The sequence below is a fragment of the Mycteria americana genome, chromosome 3 (assembly GCF_035582795.1).
Source record: "Mycteria americana isolate JAX WOST 10 ecotype Jacksonville Zoo and Gardens chromosome 3, USCA_MyAme_1.0, whole genome shotgun sequence".
Classification (NCBI taxonomy): Eukaryota; Metazoa; Chordata; class Aves; order Ciconiiformes; family Ciconiidae; genus Mycteria; species Mycteria americana.
In genome coordinates, this window is record NC_134367.1 from 109,766,878 (window position 1) to 109,785,579 (window position 18,702).

Here is an 18,702-nt window from a genome sequence, read left to right on the forward strand (position 1 = left end):
AAGATAACCTACCGAATAGAGAGTGGTGCTTTGTGAACCCCCGGAGTGCACAGCCTCCATCTACGAAGAGCCTGAAGCTCTGCCCAGCCCGCCGGGCACCGGGGGGTCCTGCTCTCATCCCAGCAGACAAAACACACCGAGCTGTCAGGTCTGCTGAGCGGAAACACAGAGGGGTCCACCTCATTCTCCTCTTCCTCCTAGTCTTCCCACAGCAGGGCTGAAGGAGGCTCCATCCTTTGGCAGCTTATCTGCTGTGCTAAGCACCTTCCCTGGGCAACGATACACATTACTAGAGTAACAGTCGCTCTTCAGGGCAAGCACGCAGGGCCCTAATATGCTAGACATTATACTAAATTGGTGATACCACTCACAAGCTCATAGGCTTAGGAGCTTTTAAGACAAACATGGTGGGAGGAAGGAGTAAAATACATAAACACAGTCAGCACGAAGATACACATTCACGGGGCTCGCATGCATCACCATAGCCGTGCGGTCACGGTTTCTGTTACAGGGAGACATCCTGATCACAGTGACAGCTAGGAAAGGGAATGAAAGTGTATTTAATTTGATTGATTTTTATAGGAACAAATCAGGAGTGCTGTTGTCAGCTTATGCCTTGGAACATCTCAAAGAGAAATAAGCAAGGGTCCCCCAGGCCCTTGGTTGACACTAACCCTATCTAAACTTGGCTCCTTTCAGAAATGTGTTACAGCCATTGTGAGTCAAACAAATAAATCAATTAAAAAATCGCCTGTCAGCAGCAATGCCATTAGCTTTTTCCAAAAGCTCTTGCCATTTTGCACACGTTAATGGAAGCCTCTTATCCTGAGCAAGCTGCTCTGCCTGTTGAAAGGAGCAGAGGTTTCACAATGTACCGAGTCGCTTGATTACTATTCTGCCGTACATCCTTGTGTTTCCACAGCGGCTGTGGGAAAGCCAGGAAGAGGAACGCTGCAGCGCCTTGCACTGTTTTTCCAGGAGGGTGGTTTTTTTCCCCTTGACATGTCATTTTTCTGTAGTACATACTTGCACAATTTCTGCCTTTCCCCCCACTCGCCTGTTGCTTTTAGGTCAATGACGACGACTCACTGTAATGACCAGCACTGGACTATCTTTCACTTAAGGGGTGCAGCCAGCTTCCAAGACTGGGGCCAACCCACCAGCTGCTGAGCACACCTTGGTCTATCAGCTTTCCCTCGGGAAGAGCAAAGAGGGTCCCCCAGGAACAGCAAAACTCATAGACCTGTATTTTCCCATTGAAGTCAATGGGAGTCACAGCTAGAACGGGGCTTATTTAGAAGCCGGGACGCCACCTTGGGCTACCTGTGCCACCCGCAGCCTGGGACAGAGAGCACCTCTCATTCCCCTACGCACCCAACCTGTGCGATCAGCCAGGAGGGGAAAAATCCTCCCTCAGCACGAGACACGCCGTGACGGAGACAGGCACCTTCCCACAGCCGCTGCGTCCCCCTGGCTCGGGCGGTGGGTGAGCGGAGGCACCCGCTCCTTCCCCAAACTGCCCACGCTGCTGTCGCAGGGGGCGTGCGGCGAGCGCTGCCCCGCGGCACCGTCAAACCGCAGCGTCCCCGTCCCAACATGCTGCCCGGACAGGCTGTCCCTCCCACACAGCCCGAGAAGTGTAATCGCTCAAGTGTCTTTGAAACCTTGCAAGCATCAATAAACAAGCGTGGGGTTTTGCCGGCAGCAGCCCACAGCCCGGGGAAAGCCACAGCTGCAAAAGCCCTTACGTGGAGGTTTACTCAGACCTTAAGTGGACTTGCAGTTAGACAACAGCAAAACTTCAAATTGCTCTTACTGTCACTGCACTTCAGAAGTCTGCTATAATCACGGCCGGGTCACTGCATCCCAGCGCTGCGCAGCCCACCGGGCACCAGAGCACTGCAGGGACAGGCAACGTACCGAGTAAACTGTTTCAATAAACAAAGGCAGAGCCCTTTATCAGCCACCGAGCTGCTCCAGGTCACAGTGTCCAAAAAAGTGGCCACGCTCCCTCCCTCCCTCCCTCCCTCCCTCCCTTTTGCTAGGCAACGTCATTTTCTTACTGGCCAATTTGCGGGCCTGACTGCAAATGAAGTTTCCTACCTGAAGTACAAATGGAGGACGAGTCCGTGCCAGGCGGAGGGATCTGCCCGTTTCCTGGGGACGCCAGGAGGAACTACAATAGACAGCCGGACATCCCTAACAGATTTGCTAAGCCAGACGGCCTCCAGAAAGGAAAGGCAGAAGCAAGCCTGCTGTTTATCAAATCTGTAAACATGCCATGTGAGATGTGCAACGCGGACCGTATCTGCAGCAAGAACTGCTTTCCGGTCGCTCATCATTACCTCTCCTCCAGGTACAACGGCCCTCCCCTGCGCCAGCAGCACCCGGTGCAGGCAGGCAGGGCTCTCTGCCTGCCCAGCGTTTATCAACTCAACCCAGAGGCACGACGTTGGTTTCTGTCGGCCGAGGTCTCCCAGGATTTATTTTGACGGAAAAGCACGAGTTGCAGAGAGAGCTTCTCACACATTCTCCCTCATTACACAACTCATTTCCAGGCCGTGTGCATTGTTAAAAGGAAATAGTGAGTTCATGAAAACAAATGAGTGTGCAACCTGAGACTGCTTCAGTAGCTGCCTTCTGCTGTCATTATGGATTTAAAAGATGTTGCCAACCAGTACACAAAGTTGGGTGTTATTTATATGATTCAGCTTTGAATTACTGGGCATTTGCGCACGATCCTGCTGAGAAGTTGACTATGACCTGCCAAAGCCAGTGATCAGCCCTGCACGGGACCTGTGGAGTCCAGCGGAAAGTATCATTGTAAATTAGCCCAGCCGCTCCTGCTGAGACAACTCCAGCACTGAAACACAAAATCAAGTGCACCTCCTCAGGCTGCCCGACACATTTTGGACCAGATCTTCATCTCGTTTAGCTCGGAGTAGTCCCACTGAGCCCAGCAGAGTTACTCTGATCTTAGACCTGATCTGAGCTCGCTCTGACCCAGGCCTTTTGGCAATACAAACGAGCCTTGCCTGTTCACTGCCGAGCCACCGGCCTGGCTGAGCTCGCTGGAGGCCACGGGAGGCTGTGCAGAGTCAGCTTGAGGCTCCAGGAAGCTTTCTACAAGAGCGTCAGGGATGATTTTGCCCATCAGCGAACTGTTTTCAGCAGCAAATCGGTGGCATCTGGCACTAGGAACAGTCATTAGTACGGAGAATAGAGCAGAGATTACTACAGCTCATGCACACAAAAGCAGCAGAATTTAATCAGCAGAGGGACTGTAGCAGCTCCCAAAGGGACCAAGCTGATTCATCAGGTTGAGGGCCCCAAAATACAAAACTGTCTGCAAACACCACGATGAGCCACAGACTCGTAACTTCATTAACTGTGCTTTTACTCAACTGCTTCTCCATCCTGAGCAGAACTGAGCCTGAGTCCTTGGAACAGGACGAAACAAGTAGAAAAGCAAAGATATTTATTTCAGCCTGCTGACTGTTTTACAAACTACAGTCTGTCAGTTCTTCATGAGTTTGATACCTTCACTTTACTTAGGTGTTTCCCTGCACCGGTCTTCCTTGTGCCATTGAGCTTAGCAAGAGTTTCACTATCATGCGTCTACAGAAAGTTAAACATAGTGAACCACATCACTGAAAGGTGATGGGCCTGTATCAAACTCTTTAAAATTAAGGAGTCACTGGGTTGCCCTGCATTTTTCAGGGTTTGTCAGTGTGAGGCTCCAGTGCTGAGCCCAAATCAATGTAATATCTCACAGCCAGAGGATGGGAGAGCCCACGTGCTGGTCGGAGAACCTCGTGATGGGCACCCTGCACTGGGGTAAAGTGGTTCAAAGCCCTTTGGATAAACGGTGACAGCTCAGAGCAAAGCACGCTCTGTGGGGAGCATTCAGACATGGAACGAACTCCCCAAGCGACGCAAGAAATCCCATGAGTGTCTGCCTTTGGAGAGCGCCTCAAAGTCCTCCTCTCCGAGGAGAGCTTTCTGCTCCAAGGGGAATACAACACTGACGCTTTCTCTTGCCTGAAGCCTCCCAACCAGCCCGACAACAAACAAAGATCCAGAAACAAATGAACTTAATATAAATACCTAATAAAAAATATGCTTACCTAAAATATAAGACACCCCACAAGCAAAAAGTTTTATTCAAAAGGGGAATTACCAGAAATTCTAGAGGATTTTGCTTCCATGTGAAAGGCACACAGACACTATGGTGATGGGCATCCGTATAAATTTTAACAGACAGTTGGCCCACACTGTTTCAACTCCAAGGAGGAAATAAATTCTCCCTTAGGCTCATGTAAGTCATGGGAAACCTCCAGCACCCAGGGAAGCCGTGCTGAGGGAAAGCTGAGGCTCGTAACCACATGTCAGCAGAAGGCTGCAGTCCATGGGTGCACGTTAAGCACGCCAGCGGGCAGCTCGCAGCACTGGGGAAGCTCTGCAAGGACTGTGCAAAGTGGGACGGGTACCGCTGCTCTCTCCTGCGAGCGGGGGATTTTCAGACTAGGAACACGGATAAGCTTTTCATGTGAGAGAAAGCAAGCACCGCCGAGCAAATGGAAAGTTTCTCTGTAGACCTCTGCTGCGACAGACCTCTGCCCTCCCGCTGCAGCTGTGCCTCGGAGCGGGGATGCTGCCAGCCCTCGCCCCACCTCCCCGGGGCTGGTGCAAGACTCACCACTCGGGGCTTCTGCTGGTCCAGGGTCTGCAGGAAGGCTGGCGTCTGGTCCAGGGTGCGCTCGGGGTCACTGGAGATGTCCTCCTCGGACTCCTCCCAAGATGAGGAGAAGCCAGTGGAAGAGGCTGAGGACGATGATAGCTTCCGGACGGGCAGGCTGCCGGGGGGCACGGCGCCCGCCTCCTCCTCCGGGCCCCCCAGGTCCGTGACGATGACAGCGGGGATGCTCCCGCCGATGGCTGGGCACTGGACCTCAAGTCCTGTGGGGGCCACCACCACCTCGCCTCGACGTGGTGCAGGCCCTGACTGCTCCAGGGGGCTGCTGCCCTCCGCCAGCCCCACAGCTGGGACCACCATCACCACTGGCCTCCCTGAGGGCTCTGCAATGCTTGGCCAGACCTGCAACCCACCAGCATCGGGGGCCTCACTCTCTCTGTAGGCTCGCAGCCGGGGTCCGGTTCCAAGTCCCACCATTGGCGCCGTGGGGCTGGCGGGCCGGGGCCGGGACGGCCGGGGGCTCCGCGGCGGCTGGGCGGCAGAGCTGTGCGCCTGGATGTGTGCCTCGAAGAGCCCCACTTTCTGGTTCACCTGGACATTGTGCAGCTCCCGCTGAAGTTGCCGCGCCGTGGGGGGTCCTGGCTGCCCCTCTTCGCCCCGGCTGCCCCGCCGCCCCCCGGGGCTGCCCGGCTGCCGCAGGGGCTCCTCGAGCGGAGGGAAGAGGAAAGCGGGGCCACGGCGTGGGGAGCGGGGCGGCACAGGGGCCGGGCTGAAGACGGGGAGCGGGCGGCAGCTGCCGGCTGTCTCCGGGCCCCTGGGCAGCACTTGTCCGGGAGGAGGCGGCGTCTTGCTCCCGCCGCTTGTCACCTCGCTGTTGCTATTCATCATCACCAAGCTATTGAGCGCATAGCAGTACACGGCCATAGTAGTCAGCCGGGGCGCACAGGGGGGCCGCCGCCGCTGCCGCCTCGGCGCTCAGGCTCCGCGGGGCCGCCGAGGGTCTCTCCACGCCGGGACCAGCAGCATCGCCGGGAAGCAGCAGGGCAGCTGGGCTGGCCCCGGCCCGCAGCTCCATAAAACAGGACGGCTGGGGAGAGAGAGAGACAAGCGGTGAGAGCAGCTCTGCGCCTCCCCTAAGCTCACCCTCCAGCTGTGCACACAGCTGGCCGGACTCTTCCCTTCCTGTGTGGCCCCCCCGGTCCCTGCACACACCTGCATGCATCCCCAGTGTGCCACCCCTGGGGACATGGCCCAGCCTGGTCCTCAGAAGGGTCTGAGCCAAAGGCAAATCAGGTTTGGGGCTGTTTCCCCTCTTTCCTGCCTTCCCTACCCCCTCTCCAGGTTGCCGGTTGACGCAGCCGCAGCAGCGGTGTCCGAGAGGACACAGAGTCAGCAGCCGTTCCCGCAACAGAATTAGGGAGTTACGGCCAACTGGTGTGAGCTGAAAGTTGGCAGCTTTCAAGTTTTGGCCCCAAAAGCTGACATTTTCTGAAGGAAGGGAAAAACTCCAACCAGCTCAAATTTGCCACCGTCCGGTTTGTCACCTACGACCGAGATCAAGCCTCAGGCATGGATTTCTGTTCAATGATACACGTGAAGGCTCCCTGCTTGCACAGTTTTGTATGGTATAGGACCACATCTCTGCTACTTCCCTACCTTATCATGTGCAACAACACGGGCTTGCACATCTTCACATGTGCCCTGTCTAAATGTGCCTCCCCTGTGCACGTCTGCCTCCTGGGGCACCTGCCTCCAGGTCACGGCCCGGATCCCCCGTACAGACGTGTGTGGTGTTTGCCCTGTTGTGTGTGTGAGCGTGTACACGTCTGAGAGAGACTCTGCTTTTGTAGGTGGCTCTCTGTGCCCCGCTGTACTTCAGCCTGCCTGCCTTCACGTCTCCTTGCTCCGTGCGCCACTGGAGTTGCAACCCCCATCCCGTGCCGGGGGACGGGAACCCCCGAGGTCTACACAAACGTGCTGCCGACAGGAGCGTGCAGGCTTGTTTACACACACGTGCGCTAACTCTGGCTACGGTGTACGCGTCTTTGGAAGCACTTGCGTGCGATGCTGTCAGCGGTACCCCCGTGCATCCCTGTGAGGCTCCTGGCAGGTAACTGCCCGCAGGTCTAAGCGCAGTCCTCAGTGACTGGGTGACCAAAAGGCTCCCCATCCCTTCAGGCGCTGCTCAGGGGCGGCGCGAGGCTCAGCAGAGCCCAGGCGGCGCGGGCACCCCCTCTTTGCAGGGATCCCCGGCACCGCAACGCTCCCAGCTCTCTGGCTCGGGGGGAGCAAGCGCCGGCGCAAGGTGCTCAGCCAGATTTTGGGTGCGGGACGGCCTGCTCGGGGCCAGGGCAGGGCGCGGGACAGCGCGCTCGGCCCCGGGGCAGCACCCTGCCCCTCTGCCCGCCCCCCCCCCTCGCCCCTTCCTCCCCGCGGGGCCCGGCCGGCCCCACGCACCGCCCGCGGCGGCCCTCGGCGCGGCTGCTCGGGGGCGCGCAGCCCCCGGCGGAGGGCGCGGCCGCCTCCCCCCCCCGCCGCCGCTTACCTGGAGCAGGATCCGCGCCCGCCCTCAGTGCGCGCCGCCCGGCAGCGCCCGCCGGCGCCGGCGGCCGCAGGGCGCTGCGGAAACCATCTCCGCGGGCGCGGTGCGCGGCCGGGAGCCCCGCTCTCTCCGCGGATCCCAACGGCTTTCCTCGCCCCGCGGGGGGGCCGGGGGGCACCGCACTCTCCCCCTCCGCGCGTCGGCGGCGGAGGCTGCGCGGGCGCGGGCGGCTCCGCGCTCCGGCCAGGTCCGCGCCGCGGCCCCGGCGCCCGCTCCCGGTGCGGCTGGAAAGGCGGAGAGAGGAGGAGGAGGAGAGGGAGAGGAGCGGCGAGGAGGAGGAGAGCGGAGGGAGGGGGTAGGGGAGCAGGAAGGAAGTTGTGAGCCTGTCTGGGGTTGAACTCAGCGGAACAAGTTTCTTTTTTTTTTTTTTTTTTTTGCTCGCTCGGCGCTGCTCGGCTGGAGGGAAACACTGAAAAAAAAGTTTCCATTGTTAACTAAGAGAAAAAAAAAAAAAAACCCGCCGCCGCCGCCGCGTTTTGGCCGCTGTGGGTTAAAGATACACGAGCCATTTTCCACCCCCGGCCGTAGCGTGCGATGCAGGACCCGCGGCGGGGCCCGGCGCGCCCCCGGCCAGCCCCGCACCGCGCCGCGGCACCGCCGGCGAAGCCCGCGGGGGCCCGGGGCGGAGGGGGACATCCCCATCCCAGCCTCCCTGCGCCTGCTGGCCTCCGTATTCCTCCCCTGGGAACAGCGGCCAAGGCCAAGGGTGGTGCCCGCACCCCTAGGAACGCGGAGCTGAGGGCCACCCACGTCCCCAGGCAGCCGGCAGGAAGGCAGGGACTAGCCCAGACATTTCGGAGAGCATCCCCTCTCCCCCCGGCGCGGCGGGTCGCTCCTTTTCAGCACGTTGGTCATCCACACAGCAGCCCAAAGCTGGTGCGGAGCCCTCCCCGCCGGGCTGCGTGCCCTCGGGCGAGCGCGTCCTCTGTGGGGAGGTGGTCCCCAGGCGCCAAACGCGAGGCCGTGAGCTGGGACGGGCACATCCACTGGCCGCGGCTCTGCCCCGGGTTTAGGCAGGGCTGCAGCTAACCTGTCCGGGGCAACGTCCGTCCTTTCTGATCCAGGGTGGGCCACAGACAGCGCTTTCTCAGCTCCTGCGGCCCCAGGTCCCGCTTGGCAGAGGGAGCAGGCTCTTGGCTGTGATGCAGCATGATTTCTGTATCAAGATAACTCATTGGAAGTAGTTGTCTGTATGTCAGCACTTCAGGAGAGCAGGCTCTGCGATTTGCTCTCAAAGTAGTAGTCAAGGTCAAACCCAGATGGCAGTTTTGGGGTTGGTCTGGACTGGCCAAGGGAAAAAAAATTAAAAAAAAAAAGAGAACGGCAATTTGTCTCTGCTAGGATTTCACAGCTAGGAATTTCCCCTAGAGAGGGAAATTGATGTCACAGCGGATCAGCTTTTTGTAATTAAGGCATAACCTCTAGAGTGTAAACAGGGGCAGAGAGGTCTCCGAATCTGCAGAAGGTGTGGATTGCCAATCCCACAGGCAGACAGACAGAGACACCCAAAATGAGCTTATGTTTGTTTTTCCAGTAAGAGAAATGCTATTTTGAATTCAGTGCAGGAAAAGAGATTTTTAGACTCTTTCCACTCCAATCCGTTTCCTCAGTGTCTGTGCTCAGTCAGGAACTAGTCTTTAACGAAATAAAGTATGTGATCGATCTTTCTCAGAAAAGTGACCCCGCTGAGTATAATGGCACTATTCATGGGCATGAGCTTCCCCCTGTCTGCAAATATCTACAGATTCTGGTCATCGGTTGCTCCCATGCCCTCATGTCTGTGTACACACATCAAAAAGTAGGAACTCCTGAAAGAAATAATAAATCCAGGAATACATGCAGAAAAACAGGTATCTTCTTTTTTTAAAACAGCTGCACTGCGCTGTGCTAATGGCATCTGCACGTACTTGCAAGCACTACTGCATATCCATGCATGTTTTGACTGTTCTTTGGGGTTGTTTAAGAGTATTTACACCAGCGTAACCACAACGGGTGCTTAAAGCCCTTTCTTAAAGTCACACAAATTCAAGCACCATCAGATATTCATCCTTTCAGAACAGGACAAAGGAGCGGAGAATTCACTATGGCACGTTTACTGATACAAAACTCCCTAAGGGAGACCTGGCCTTAAAACACGGCAGCATTTTTGTCATGTAACAGAAACATGTGACGTCCAGAGCTAGAGCTGTTCCGTGGGCATTATATACAACAACAAGCTTTTATTTATGAAGGAAGTGGCTAATAAAAGTGGAAAGAGGAAAAAAAAGTCTAAGGATAAATCCCTTTTCAGAATGGGTAGGTACAGGAGGGAAATAATTGTTTCCAGATTGGAGCCAGGCAGCAGTCCACATTGTACAGTGAAGAAAGAGCAGACAGCTTTCAGCACACTTGTTTCCAATCAAGTGGAAACCGAGCGTCTGAGGTTAGCCTAAATGGAAAGCACAAACTGAAACAGGTTGCTAGCCCAGTCCAGGGACAAGGATGGAGGCACAAAGGGAGACAAGTTTCTTTCACAGACAGACGGACGTCTCCAGGCACCAGCACTGCTGTAGTTGCTTGATGCTGCCGAGGAGCCCTCTCCATGGTTTTGGCACTGTTGCGTTGGGTGCTGTACAAAGAGAACAAAAAGATGGTCCCACTCCGACTCGCTTGCAATCTCAGCGTACATTCTTCAAGTAAAAGTCCAATGTTGGGTCTTAAAAGATCTTGCTTCTGCTTAAGCCATGTTCTTCATTTGAATTTAGACTTCCTGTTTCCAAAGAAAATCACTGCGGTGCTTGAGGATACTGAAGCAGGCTGGGTTAGGGCAAACAGCTGATCCGGCCAACTTTTGTGTGGGCGATTTGTCCTTAATCAAGAGAGTAGTGCCATTAAAATGAAGATGATCTTCCACTTAGGAAGGGCATATATCCACTGCAGGATGTATTTAGTCCTGAAATAAAGTGAGGACACACACTTACAGAAGGGCATAGAGCTGTCCTAACTGTGTAACATCTCCAGCTGACACACTGGCTATAAATGTTTGGGGAAAGAAATACACAGCTGTCAAAGTTAATGGCCTCCCAGCACCTCTGTATACTTGAAGGGAGACACGTTAATTATCATGTCTTATTTAAAAATAGTTGTCCCAAATGTGCTTGCTATGCCCCGTCAGCAGCATGCGTGGCTCAAGCTGGGCTACAGCTGCTGCGCCCCTGGGTCCGGGGCTGCCGAGTGCTGCAGGGTGGTGGCTGTTTGTAGGGGCAGCAGGGTGGGCCCTGCCGTGTGTGAATGCTGTGGGGGGGGAAGAGGAGGTTTGGCTGCCGGTGCGAGCAGCGGCTTTTGCAGCAGGAGTGCCTGCGCCCCACTGGAGCCAGATGAGAGGGCTGTTCAGGCAGGAGGGGAGATCAGCCGCGCAGGAAGCGAATTCTGGATAGGAAAAGCGGACAGTACATCCAAGGCTGCTTTACTCCTTTCAGCCTCTGCTGTGACCCTAGCTAACGTTTTGCTTTGACTGTTGCTAAAGCCTGCTCCAGGGCTAGGGGAGCCCTGGCAGACCAGTATGGTGCTGGTGACCCTCTCAAGCACAGGCAGAACTGTCCTTTGCTACTTTATACACCCTCTTCCTCTGGAGTCGAGGTCCTGGTCCACATCTCAAGGCTTGCCATGCTGAGCCCTGGGATAGTATCTAAAAGGTTGCCAGAGCATGAAGATGAAGACGGTGACCCTGGCCTCTGGCACAATGATGCTCACATCATTGTGAGGGCCTGAGACTTGGCAATAGACTCCCCAAGACTGAGATGTGTTGCAAGTCTCAGCACTTTCCAGTCTAAGTGCATGGTTTATTCCTTCCCCTGGCCTGCATTCCTTAAGGAAAACCCAGAGAGACATGTACAGATTTGAAGAAGAACCCTTGCCCCAATCCAGACCACAATAACAAGCAAAAAATACCCAAAACACCTTACCAAAACAAAGTCCTGTACTGCAGAAATACCTCCTTCCATGGAGAGGGGACAACAGTTGCATGATAGATATTGGTCATCCTATTCACTTAAATCCTTGGAGGCACTCAATTAATATGGTGTGGGCTGCATTATAAAGCTAGAACAGGACAGAAAGGACCACAGTCTACTTAGTATCAATCCAATTGTAAAAACAAAACAGAAAAAATCATAACAATTTAATCATAAAACAACTATGATCCTAAAGTACCCTCCTCCTCCCATTCTTCCTTTATTCTAAGATTGATTTTTTAAATTACTACTCTCTGTCATGTTTTGGACTGGTTGAACAAGACAGCCTTCACTGTGTTTCAAGGATGAGTTGTCCAAACTGTCACTGTTCATCCAGTTCAGCATCAGAAGGACCGTCTGCATCCTTGCAGTGGAAGTCAGTATTTTACGGTATTTCCTCACCAGTAAGTTGAATCCTACAGTCACGTAAAATACAGAAATAAATGGATAAACACAGAGTAAGTCCATAGTCAGCAGACTTTATGTTTGTGCCAGTGTGATGGAGAATAATTCTGGCTAATATTTTACAAGAAAAAGAACCACAGAAGACTGAAGAGGAAACACAACACTGAATTATGTGCTGAGACCTGTCTGTGTTCAGGCAGGTGACTGTCACAGGCATGGCACACTTCTGGTCTGGCTGGGCTGGCAGGGCAAACGGAGGCCTGAGAAAAGGGCTCTGGATATTTATCTTGCACCAGCCCTTTTGCATTGCTTCAGTGGTAAAACAGGTCAGAAAGACGCTGTTTTTCCCAGCTCTCAGCGACCTCTGAGCTGGGTTATCTGGTCATTTGCTCCCCTCCCACTATCCCACAGGAACACATATAATAGCAGAATTAAGCAGTGACTGGTTAATATTTTTTGTGCCAGCTCCTGTTCAGGGAGCAAGAACACAGGGCTCTGCAGAGACACCTGTAGCAAGTCAGTGTAATTTCGGGCAGTCTGTGTACTGCACCCACGTCTGCCTGAGCTCGTAGGTCCACCTAGAGCACAAAGGAACCAGTTTTGTTCTCTGGGAGCCTCCTCCACACATTCCTGCCTGCACCTCGCCCCGTGCTGCACCAAGTCATACAGCTCGGTGCAGCCAAGAAAGCCAGCCAAAGATCTCGGCGGTCTGTTCCTGGCTCTGCCCCTGCCGCGCTGTGAGGTGTTAGCAATGTAGCTTATTGCCTCTCCGCCTTATTTTGCCCGCCTGTGAAACAGGCAGTACGAACTAAGATGTCCTATGTCTCCCAGGGTATTTGTGGCTGTGACCTGCCTGAAGTTTCATATACGCTTGGGGTCCTTGGAGGAAGGGATGCATACATCCTATACATCCATGCACAGCACACACATGCAGAGCTTTAGCGCTGGGCTAAGAACATCAGTTTGGCTCACAGGCTCCAGGTTTTGTAGCAGGACTTTGGAGAACTGTTGCAGAGCTCAAGAGATTAAAATGTATGTATGGAAAATATTATGTATAACTCCGACAAGGATATATACACACACACGATAGGCAAGAAAGTTTAGGAGCCCCAGAACAAGCACAAGATGTTACATTTCCTCTTGATGCAATGCATATATGCCATTTATTTTTCCCTCAGCTAGTTAGCTGCCCAGGATGAAGATGTGAAGGTCTGATGTGAATGCCCACTGGTTTTATGTCTGGAGTTTCATATGCCCAGCAGTTTCAGTGCTACCCTTCCTGTTTTTTCCCGGTGCCAGAGAAAAGCCCAGCTCTGCAGTTGGTGTGTGCCACAGCTGTGGTCCCCTGCGCTGCAGCAGGGCTTTACATTGGCATGTTGGCCCACGGTTGCTATTTGCTGATAATAAGAATATAAACATATGTGCATGTTTGGGGAGTAACCCATGATTCAGCATTAAAGTTTCCTTTTTTTGCACAGACTGAGCTAGAGGCACTAGTAGCACATGAAATACGTATTGTTGAGTTCTACTGAGGTTCAGTAAAAATAAAATTATAAAGGGAAATCCTTCCCTGTTGGACCCTGAGGCTACTAAATGTTGTACCTATGTCTGTGGTTGAAGGGATAAAACAATTAGAATTCAAATACTGCTTCATTGTCTGAAGAGGTTTTTCCTATTCGTGGGTCACAGTTATTCCACTAGACTGTGACCACATAACCATAATTGGGCAGCTTTGCATCTGTTTGAGATAGCTATGATCACGGCAGGAAAAAGACGAGCTATTTTTTAAGTGTGCAGTGTGTCACATAGACTGTTTTGGGTTTGGTAGTATACGGTGGGGATATTCAGCCTCCAGGGCTGTGAGATTCCACTGCACCTTTTAGGGATGAGATGAATGTGGAATCACAAGAAATGCTGTCCAAGTTTCCACTCTGCAATGAGTGATCTCTGTGTTTTGAAAAACTGGAAGAGAGAGGGCACTGAAGAGGACATGATTAATAATTTGAAAGCCCATACTGGGCTGTGGGCATTTAATTTCAAATAAAGTGTGTTGGCTTTCTCCAAGAATCTATTTTTGCCTGTGGTATAATAATATATTTTAAGGATTTACCATAATATTTCTATGATGGACAGAAGTTTACCTTTGTCTGTTCCTATGTCTGTGAAAGGAAAAAAGCTGAGCTTTGAATGAGTGCAGCACAGTTTAAGAAACTGGCAGATCTAGGTCGATTCTTCATAATTTTGAATAGCTAAAGCAATAGAGTTATGAAAATATTCCTAAATGATGTTGCCAGACAACAGTGTATTATCTGTGCTATTTTCTGTATGCAGCACTGTTCATTGCCATGCAACAAATTGCAAAGGTCAGCAGACCCTGACCCTGAAAAGCAGCTGCATTGTAGCAGTTACCGGAATACACCAGTCCTTGCGCATAAAATTGTTTCAAGCAAGAACATCTTTCCCAGATTGAGATCCACACACTGGATCATGCTTTTCCTCTGAACAGCTAGAGGTAAGTAAAGCCCTTATGGAAAGAACAGCACGCATGGCCACCTAGGAGAATTTTCAGCCCTATCACAAGTTTCTGTACATACATGCATGCATGCCTAGGCATAATAGGGGTGCATTTTAATAGTACCAAGAGCAGCTTCTCCGTCGCCAACTAGTACTAGCCGGAGCCTTTGTCTCCCTGCTGCCCCCTGCCCTTGCTCTGGACACATCCACTCTTGGAGCTGCAAACTGCTCTCTGAAATCCCCAGTTCTGGGTTTGAGCAGCAATTTCAGCAACGCAGCATAGTTTTCCTTGCTGTGCTCCCGCCTGCTCTGGCTGGTATGCCCAGGACAAGGCTCCCTCTTGTGCTGCCCTTCCTCCTCCCCCAGGTCTTTCCAGGTTGCTCCTGAATCAGCAGTTATTTAGCTCTGAGAGGGCACATGTCTAGAAAGATTTTTAAGCCACCGCTGCAGACTACAGAGTTTCAGATCATCGACGTTTCCCACTCTGCTACCATGTGCTCTCTAACCCTGGGCAAGTTCCTACGGCTGGAGTTTTCACCTCTGTGTAACTAAATTGAAGCATTTAAACCCACATTTAGGTGCCTGAGTAAGAAGGCAGATCTCAAGAGCTGGGACAGTCCCTCACCTCGCCATGAAGTTTGCCACTCTTCGCAACTCTCTGTGCTCCAAGGAAGGGGCTTCCCATTCTTCTTTTCCTTTGGAAAAGATGAAAGATATTTCATGGTCTGGCAGGTACTAACAGCTGCTTGAAATTAGGTATCTAAAAAGCCATTACAGCTGGGGAAGGTGAAGATCTGGCCCAGAGAGGAGACATTAACCATCCATTTCCAAGCTTGCTGAATGAGAGCTGATGAGCTAGACTGCGGCTCTAATGGGTTCCTGAATGTTAGGTATTTGCTCCCTGCTTCCTGCCGGATGGGGACGGATACCACAGAGTTCCAGCTGGCTGCTCTCTTCTTCCCAGAGGAATTCACCTAATTGCCTAAGTAACTTAATGAGATGAAAAAGTGAGGGCAGAAGAGGAGAGGTGGGGGGCCTGCAGGTCCTCAGCAGAATCCCTGTGTTTAGTCCCCACTCATTCTTCAATCCTTTTCCATCCTTTGCTCTCCTCCTTTCTGGATACACCTACAGAGACCTATAGCTCTCGTTATCTGAACCAGATTCTCCCATGACCCCCGACAGCAGCATTCAGGACCAGGTTACGCAGGACTTCAGGCTGGCCTGAGGCAGGCGGAGCTGGCAGGAGATGGCGCGGCAGAGGGGCATTACAAAGAGGCTCAGCCGCTCCCTGGTGGGTGGCTTTATGCACCCATGCTCCTGCCACTCTGCCCGCGGGCTTCTGCTGTTTGAGAAAAGCAGGACTTGTCTGGTGAGGGGGACAGAGAAGAGACACCTGCCCGGGCAAAAAGAGCATGGAGGAGGGAGAACCAGGAGAGTTAGTGAGGCTCTGCTGCCCCAGTGCCAGGTGGGCTGCTTTGCTGTGACTTCTTGAGGCTGGCAGAGATGTTTCCTCTTCACCCCTTCTGAACACAGCCTGCACCCCCAGCTGAAGGCACTGGAAAAGCTGGCAGCCGTTGTGGTGTTCTCTCCTCTGAGAACAGACTGAAACTGTTTTTCTTCAGGGCTGTTTTACGAGGAGCAGGAAGAGGGCACCCAGACAGAGTGCTAAGGATTAGCTTTACAAGAGTGTCTCCCTTTGACAAAATGTTTGGAGTTTGCCAGTTCCGTTACGTTCCATCCCGCTGGCTAAGGACAGCCTTGTCCTGAATAGGAGAACGGGAATGGTGCAAGAGCTCAGCCGCCTGACATCTTCCTCTCTTCTGGCTCAGAGAGAGGGAGATTAATAAAAGCTGCCAGAGAAATGCCTTGGAATGACCCTTTCTGATAGGAGAGACAGTATCCTGGAAACGCCCATCATTTGTTGGCAGAGATACTCACTTCATTCCTTAGCTACACAACCAAATTTCTTTAACTCTACTCAGGGTCATTTTTGGACTGGATTGCAAGTGTATTTTACATAAAAAAAAAAAAACCAAACAAAAACAAAACAAAAAAACCCCAAACCCCAACCACTTTGTTTCCTTCTGTTTTACATTTCTGACATTTCCTAAAAGGAACAAAATGTTGAAACAATGAAATATTTTTCTTTTTTTACAGGCCTATCTACCATTAAGAGACAGTTTGCTTAACATCTCTTCTTCCCTGTGAAGGTGATGGATGGGGCTGAACAAGACCTACAGGATCCAGTACGTGAGGTGCCATTTGCGTCATCAGCAACAGCGGTCATCAGGGAATCATCTACCATTTTTATTGTTTCAGAAGAGATGTGGAGGAAGAATGGAGCAGGCTGAGATTTATTACAGTTGGTGGAACAGACTTTGAAGTCAGACAAATGGAAATTTGGATTCTTTGCAGGAACAGACCCTATGTGAGGCTGTTGAGTTAGGCAGGGCCCTGTTTTTGCAGGGAACATCACATGAGCATACCCAGACTTGAAACTTCCAAGAAAGACTGTTGGAGGCTGCCTTAGCAATCAAGAAAGTGGTGCATCAGTGATGAACCAAAGAATGGAGTTCATCAGAGCTGTCCTGGTCAGCAAGCTGGGCCCAGTTCTCCCCGGATGTCATCCCATTATAGTTGCTGGAGAGACACTGGAAGGGACTTCAGAATAACAGGTGAAACTCTAGTCTTCTACAAATCAGCTTCCATTTTGCTGCAGCATGGTTTCCCTTGCAGACTTCAGACCACTGGAGACTAGGAGATGAACTCTAACAACTAACAAAATGCCAGCCATCAGATTTACTGTCTAAACAGTGAACTCACCTGCAGAGTTTTTTAAGTAGCATCTTACGCTTCCCAACCCTTGACTCGAAAGCCCTGAAGTACCTGCGCTGTCACATTCCCATCCTCTTTCCTTTCCCAGGGAAACTGACCTGGATGGGAAGCGACGAGTATACACAGGGCTTGTGAACTCTTAGGAATACTTCTGAAAGTTGAGATAAGGAGAATGAGAGCGCCAAAACGCCCATGTTACTGGAAGTGGTAAGTGCCCTAGGGAGCCTCCCCAAAGTTCTTGAGACCCATGCCAGGGACTCTTTCACCGCTCAGCGTCACTGAAACTCCTCATTTGTCAGTGGTTTTATTTTCCTTCCACACCATCTTCTCACCTCCTCTCCATTAAGCTGATGGCCAGTTCTGCTCATGGGGAAACCTGTAGTAATTCCGTGGAAGCCAAAAAAATGAATTATACAGGAGTGCAATCAGGCCATGAGGATTTAGTAATGAGTCTGACAGCGACAGAGAGAATTGGGGGTTGGGGCTGTTCTAAAATAAATTATTTAATTTGACCAAACACTTGATAAATTCTTCCCTCCTACTTCCTTTCTGAACGCAGTTATTTGTCCCAGTAGTTAGATTCACACTCTTCCATGTCCAAATCCATTTCTTTCACGATTACTCAGCAGCTGGAAGCAGGTGATGTCATGGACTCTGACATAAGATTGTCATCAAATATTACATTTCTCTTTTTCTCTTTTTTTTTTTTAACTAAACAACTGCAGTGATGGCTTTGCTGGCTGGTGGCCAGCTGAGTCTCTGCACAGAAATGTAACACTCCTTGCCTCTGTTTTCCCATATTCCCCAGCTTGCTTGCTCTCTGATGGAAAAATTACCTTCCATGGTAAGACTCTGAGTAGCACCTACAGTTGCAGTGTATCCAAGAAAAACATACTGCAAGGACCAGGGGAGTCCTTACAGCCCTGGCAAACCAGGGGTTCATTCCTTTTCCCTCAGAGGAAAGGTAGTGCTGGGGCAGCCTCAGTGTCCCAAGATGATCGGACAAACAAATTTTCATTACAGACAAAAGGTGGATGGAAGTAGGTTAGAGTCCCTCAAATGCAAGCTGTCAGTATGAACAAGCATTCCAATTGCGTTTACATGGAAACAAAATGTGTCTCAGCTTTTGGCCACTTTGGAAAAAGAAGGATGACGATCTTTGCAGAAACGGTGCAGGACACTTTAGTGTTGATGAAATTTGCTTGGCGGTTGTTAACAGATGATGTCTCCCATGTTAACCAGAAATGGGTAATGGCTGAAGTCAGCATTGCACTTCATTTTCTGTTGAAAACCTGATTCATAACTCTCATCTTTTTCTTTCTCAAAACTATGCTCTCCCATTCTTAATGCTTAAATGATTCTCAGAGGGTTTTTTTTCCTCACATTTGGGGTGAATTGGAGGCATTTGCCTGGTACAGTAAGTTATAAAAGGGGAAGGTGGGACCTTGCATTCTCCAGAAACTATGTTTTTTTGTCAAGTTCTGTCTCCAACAACGTATCAGTTTAAAAAGCCCACATCTGGTCTAACCTGTTCTCAATGATAAATGCTGTCTTTGAGAAGGCAGTCTTGATGGGTTGGTTTTGGAATAACTCTTATGGTTTATTTTCCATTTTAAATTTCAAACATTTCAAAGTGTATATAACACACTGTGAGCATA

At 51.6% G+C, this 18,702-nt stretch overlaps 1 protein-coding gene and 1 long non-coding RNA gene across 2 annotated transcripts in view; both read right to left on the reverse strand.

The window, feature by feature from the left end:
• ITPKB (inositol-trisphosphate 3-kinase B) overlaps positions 1-7,604 on the reverse strand; it is a 70,722-nt gene extending 63,118 nt beyond the window's left edge. The window contains exons 1-2 of the mRNA XM_075496531.1: positions 7,242-7,604; positions 4,700-5,783 (exon numbers count right to left, since the gene is read on the reverse strand). Coding sequence (XP_075352646.1) covers positions 4,700-5,620 — 921 coding nt within the window. The 5' untranslated portion in view covers positions 5,621-5,783; positions 7,242-7,604. The remainder of the gene's footprint in view (positions 1-4,699; positions 5,784-7,241) is intronic.
• A 1,795-nt stretch (positions 7,605-9,399) lies between these two features.
• Positions 9,400-14,907, reverse strand: LOC142407267 (uncharacterized). The gene is made up of 3 exons (XR_012774873.1): positions 14,835-14,907; positions 11,243-11,378; positions 9,400-10,230 (listed from the first exon to the last, which is right to left on the reverse strand). It is a non-coding gene; the product is annotated as an uncharacterized LOC142407267 (long non-coding RNA).
• Positions 14,908-18,702: the final 3,795 nt, after the last annotated feature.